This window comes from Nicotiana sylvestris, chromosome 4 (assembly GCF_000393655.2).
Source record: "Nicotiana sylvestris chromosome 4, ASM39365v2, whole genome shotgun sequence".
NCBI classification, from domain to species: domain Eukaryota; kingdom Viridiplantae; phylum Streptophyta; class Magnoliopsida; order Solanales; family Solanaceae; genus Nicotiana; species Nicotiana sylvestris.
Genome location: NC_091060.1, coordinates 117,108,922 through 117,114,674, shown reverse-complemented (window position 1 = coordinate 117,114,674; position 5,753 = coordinate 117,108,922). Strand labels below are relative to the sequence as shown.

General features: G+C 36.6%; 1 protein-coding gene and 1 pseudogene across 1 annotated transcript; both read left to right on the top strand.

Annotated features, from left to right (window-relative positions):
- The first annotated feature begins 1,197 nt into the window (after positions 1-1,197).
- LOC104221909 (sugar transport protein 12-like) lies at positions 1,198-2,889 on the top strand. Its single transcript, XM_009773059.1, has one exon. The coding sequence runs from the start codon at positions 1,207-1,209 to the stop codon at positions 2,785-2,787; it is 1,581 nt and encodes a 526-aa protein (XP_009771361.1). The 5' UTR covers positions 1,198-1,206; the 3' UTR covers positions 2,788-2,889.
- Positions 2,890-3,676: 787 nt separating this feature from the next.
- On the top strand, positions 3,677-5,381 carry LOC104221910 (zeatin O-glucosyltransferase-like; annotated as a pseudogene).
- The last annotated feature ends 372 nt before the right edge of the window (positions 5,382-5,753 follow it).

Below are 5,753 nucleotides of genomic sequence, written 5' to 3'. Positions count from 1 at the left end.
AAAAATTATAATTAATAATTTACTCGTCTTAGTAATATTATTAATAGCAATCAAAACTCAATTTATTTACAAAATTGAGAATAAAAGAGAGTGAAAATTTTATAAATTATACAATGCAGGTAATAAAAAAATAATGGGTGTAAAATAGAGGTAAATTTTATAATAAATTTGCAAAGATTATCTACTTACACTTAACATGAACTTAAATTATAATTTAGAAAAAAATCTAGTAATAACAATGAAAACTCAAAAATTTATATACACATAGAGTATAATAAAAATAGTGGAACTTAAATCTCTCTCTCTCACACACACTGCCATACATTATATGCATTTTAATATACATAATATTAAAATAATAATAATAATAATAATAATAATAATAAAGTAGCAATATATTTTGTAACAAATTCATAATATAATTATTTTATTTATAATGTTACTGAACATAGATTAAATTATATAATATTATAATATATTTAACTTATGAATAAATACCTGCATTAAAAAATATCGAAATAATATATAAAAAAAGTATTGAATACATGGAGAGTTGAAAATGTCAAGGGCAAAGTAGATATTGCGTAGGATGAAAGGATGAAAATGATAATTTTCAACGTTGGAGGATGAGTTTGATTCTTAGAGTAAACTTGGGGAATGTAAATAATTTTCACCTATTTGAAATAGGAAAAACAATAATTCCTTCCATAATAGTAATTCCATTATGAGATTGTAAATTTTAATTTTAAAGACATACTCTAAATGTATGTACTCAAATTTGATCAGAACACTTACAAAGGTAAATCAAAGTGGGCGGCGCGCGTCTTACATGTAATAATCATGTTTGAAGTCTAATGTAATTCTAAATCTCGCATGACTTGTCCTTTTTAATTTGTTTAGAATTCTAATTTCCTTTTAAAAATATACTTTCTTTATACGTTAAATATCCATAACATAACATAACACGGATATTATTTCAAAATCTACCACATTACATAGGACATGAAAAGGAAGACATAATCCTACTAAATTTAGAAGTGTATAAGCGGGGTAAAGTAATGCAGTGCTACAAAAGAAGAATAAAAGGTTATAAACCTATTCGATCTCGGTTTTTGACTTCTAGCTATATATACCCCTCTCTTTCCACGCCTAAGGACACCATCTTAATAATCTTCCTTTCTTTAATTAATAGTAATCTATATCTTCATGGCTGGTGGAAACTTTATAAGTGCCGCCGGCGGTGGCGGAGACAATCCAGATGAGTACCCAGGGAAGCTAACAGTGTACGTAGCCATGACTTGTATCATGGCAGCCATGGGAGGCTTGATCTTTGGCTACGACATTGGAATTTCAGGTGGAGTTACTTCCATGGATCCTTTTCTCAAACGCTTCTTCATGTCTGTTTACCAAAAAGAGGCTTTGAACACCTCGACCAACCAGTACTGTAAGTTCGACAGCCAGTTGTTGACCCTTTTCACGTCTTCTCTTTACGTGGCTGCCCTGTTTGCGTCCATTGTTGCTTCTCATGTTAGTAAAAAACGTGGCAGAAAGGTTACTATGGCCCTTGGAGGTCTCTTTTTCTTGATAGGCGCCATCCTCAACGCTGCTGCTATCCATATTAGCATGCTCATCTTAGGTCGTATTCTTTTGGGGATTGGTGTCGGATTTGCTAATCAATCTGTCCCTATTTATTTGTCAGAAGTTGCTCCCTACAAATACAGAGGGACTTTCAACGTGTTATTCCAAATGGCCATCACCATTGGGATTCTGATAGCGAATTTGGTCAACTTTGGAACTAGCAAAATCTCTGGCGGTTGGGGTTGGAGGGTTAGCTTAGGAGGTGCAGCCGTGCCAGCACTAGTCATCCTGGTTTCCTCGATGTTTCTCTCTGATAGTCCGAGTTCGTTGATAGACAGAGGAAAGAAAGAGGAGGCAGAACAATTGTTGAAAAAGATCAGAGGAGTTGATAACGTAAATGCTGAATTTAATGACCTTGTTATGGCGAGTGAAGCATCCAAGAAAGTAGAAAGGCCATGGAATAATCTTTTATTCGTCCGAAAGTATAGACCGCAGTTGGTTTTGTCACTTCTGATTCCATCGTTACAGCAGCTTACGGGAATTAACGTGGTCATGTTCTATGCTCCAGTACTTTTCCAAACATTAGGATTTAAGAGTAACGCTTCGCTTATGTCAGCTGCTATCACTGGCGGTGTCAACGTGGGTGCAACTTTTATTTCAGTATTTTGTACGGATAAGTTTGGGAGGAGAATACTCTTCTTCTGGGGTGGCATCTTCATGTGTATATTCCAAACAGCAGTGGCAGCTCTTATTGGGGCAAAATTCGGAACAACAGGGAATGCAACAGATTTGCCACTTTGGTTTGCAGCTTTAGTGGTTGTCTGCATCTGTGTATTCGTGGCTAACTTTGCGTATTCATGGGGTCCTTTAGGATGGTTGGTTCCGAGTGAGATTTCTCCATTGGAAGTTCGATCTGCAGCACAATGTGTTACGGTCTCCATGAACATGTTTTTCACATTCGGAGTAGCACAAATATTCTTGAAGATGCTATGTGGGATGAAGTTTGGTCTATTTATCTTCTTTGCGGCGTTTGTGTTAATAATGACTGTGTTTGTCTACTTGTACGTGCCGGAAACAAAGAATATACCAATTGAAGAGATGTCTCAAGTTTGGAGAGAGCATTGGTACTGGAAGAAGTTCGTGGCCGATGATGATGCAGAACCAAAGCCGCTAGGGAATGGCTTTAAGCCTGCAAAGGAGATAGTCTAAAGTATAGGATAGGATTGGCAGACAGATGAAAATAGTTCATCGTATAGTTTACTGTTTTCTCTCTTTATATACTCCATCTGTTTTCTTTTTCTAATGTTTTGGAGTTTTTGGGTGTTCTTAGACTTTGTTATTTTTCCATAGTAGTACTGTTTTCTTTTCTCGATTCAATATATTCTTGTTTTCAGTAACAATTATTTCTTATGATATGCTACAGTACGTAGTACTTTTTATAGATAGTAGAAGTAGACTCAGAAGTGCACCTTAGCAAAAGGCACTCTTGGCCCCAAAACTGTACTCAGCCAGCTTAAAGCTAGGAATTTGAGGGAAAACGCTAATAAGTCTGTCTCAAAGGTGTGCAAAAAAGGGGAAACATAAAAAAGAAAACAAAGCGAATTGTCTATTAGGCTCACAACCTTTTAGGTATAATACGACTATGCTTGTTAAATGTTCAATTTGCAGTCCGAGTCTAGAGCTCTTCTCGAGTTGTCACAGTTTTGTCTAGATCTTCTCGAGTTGTCATAAGAATTATGTCATCCAACAATTATAAGTAACTCAATTAGATGTTTTTCACTTCATTAAAAGGCATGGACAAATAACATCATTCATGTACTTTCACTTATAAATATTCACAAATGCCTAATCCATACAATAATCTTTGTGGAGTTAATTTTATTCAGAATCGGCTGTTTAAGGCTTTAAGCGACATACTTCAGGCATTTTAGCTAATGCAGAGTGTGTGTGTCTATATTTATATATATCGTCTGGTTAAGCAAACTTAATCAGGCCAATGAACTTCAACTACTGAATAGTCAAAAAAGAAATATCTTCAGTAGAGTCTCTTGTTTTTATTTCCTTATATGACATCATGTTTATCACGAGAGCGGGCACTTGCATTTTGGCTCAATGCATAATATTATAACAATGCAGAAGTTTGGTATACATTAAATTAAATGAAAAGGATGTCCTTTAATTAAGTTTGGTATATAAGACAAGGTATTTCCCATCGTTAAGCCAAAGCTTCATTTCTCCTCAGTCTTTCTTCTTTTGTTCCAATGGCTACCAATGAAGTGATTGTGGCCATGATTCCATTTCTTGAATATAGCCGTCTCAACCAGTTCTTCGTTCTTGCTCGTTTCATCGCCTATCATAATATACCAGTACACTTCCTCAGCCTTGCTGATCAAAACCAAGATTTGAAATCAAGGCCTACGACATTCATTTCAATGACCTTTTGGTACCTTCTTCTCCTTCAGAAACAGAAGATATCGAAAGTGCTGGAGCTGGTGTGCCTTCGATTGCTGTGTTGATACACAAACTCGAAGATCCCATTTGTAAAATATGCCTTGAACTCTCCACCAATGCAAAAAGATTGGTCATAATTCATGACAATGCAATGAAGCATTCTATGGGGGATGTGTCGAGTCTTATATTTTCCACTCCGATTCAGCTTTTACCAGATACTCTTTGCTCCGACTATGTCTTGATCACATTGTTGTTGATGATGATCATGACCAAATGGACCTCATAAGGCATTGTTCGTTAAAATGGCACATGAATGGACGCGAAACTCTGGAGAATTCATGAACTCCTATAGAAAAGTGGAAGGCAAGTACCTTGATTTATTACTTGCCAATAATGAAAAAGACAAGAAGCCGTTGTGGGCTATTGGTCCACTTCATATGCTGCTAGAATCACACGAATCTAGTGACAGAAATCATCATGAATGCCTAAAATTTCTCGACAAGCAAGATGTTAATTCAGCAATATTCGTATCATTTGGAACAAACACTAAGTTCTCACAAGAGCAGATCAATGAGCTCGCGCTTGGTTTAGAATTAATAGAGCAAACATATATTTATTTGGGTACTAAGAGAGGCAGATAAAAAGATGGGCGTGGAGAAATTTGAAGAGAAAGATGGAAATAAGATTGAATTACCGGAAGGGTTTGAAGAGAGAGTGGAAGGAAGAGGAATGGTGGTGAGAAATTGGGTACCCCAATTGGAAATCTTGGGACATCCGTCTACGGGTGGACTTTTGAGCGATTGTGAGTGGAATTCTTGTTTGAAGAGCATCAGCAAGGGAGTTCCAATAGCAGCTTGGCCAAACAATGCAGACCAGCCCTATAATGCTGATTTTGTAACGAGTTGTGTGAGGAGTTGGGCTCGTAAAGAAGAATTGGTGACAGCAACTGCAGTCGAGAAAGCTGTCAAGACTTTGATGGGAACGCCAGAAGGGGAAGAGATGAGGCAAAGGGTGGTGGAGTTGCGCAATAAGATCAATAACTCTGTTAGCCTGCAAGCGAGGAAATGGAATCTTTCATTACCAGATAATTGCGTTGGATTGAAGAAAACAAGAAAAATGCCAAATCTTGGGTAGTCTATAAACCCAATGCAAGTACGTAGTAGATTATTTCTTCCCTGTAGATTTATGTGGAGGGCGATGCTTCCTCTATTGTAGACTTAGTGATGTTAGGTTCAATGTCTTGTCTGTCCTTTTGTGTCGTCCAATAAAACAATGTCTGTTGCTGGCTAAACAGACATACATGTCTAGTGCTGCTGTTCTATTATATATATCTGGAGATAACTGATTCCATAGTCGCCTGACGTTTGCTTGGCTCCATACCTGCAAGTCAAAAGCTCTAATAAGTTGTTTATGTTTTTGAACCCAAAACAAGCTACATCAGGATAACTCTCTATACCCTAACCATAAAAAACTACTATTCCTATGACTCCATAAGGTAAAAGAATTCTAAACTAATTCGAATTAGTGAGGAAACGGTAGCATTTGTGATAGAAAGGAAAGAATCATATAGATTTTTCAGTAAACTTGACCTTGAAAAGTGCTTAATTTGCTGTTTTCTGGCATTCCACTTTGAGAAAACTGGTTTCAAATGACCTTCAATAGCGGAGTTATTTGGTTGAACTCAACATATCGAGGGATCTCTTAGTTTGACTTCCCAGATTTGC

Excerpts from the sequence above, each read along its gene's own strand:
- LOC104221909 (XM_009773059.1), top strand. The coding sequence starts at position 1,207 with ATGGCTGGTGGAAACTTTATAAGTGCCGCCGGCGGTGGCGGAGACAAT.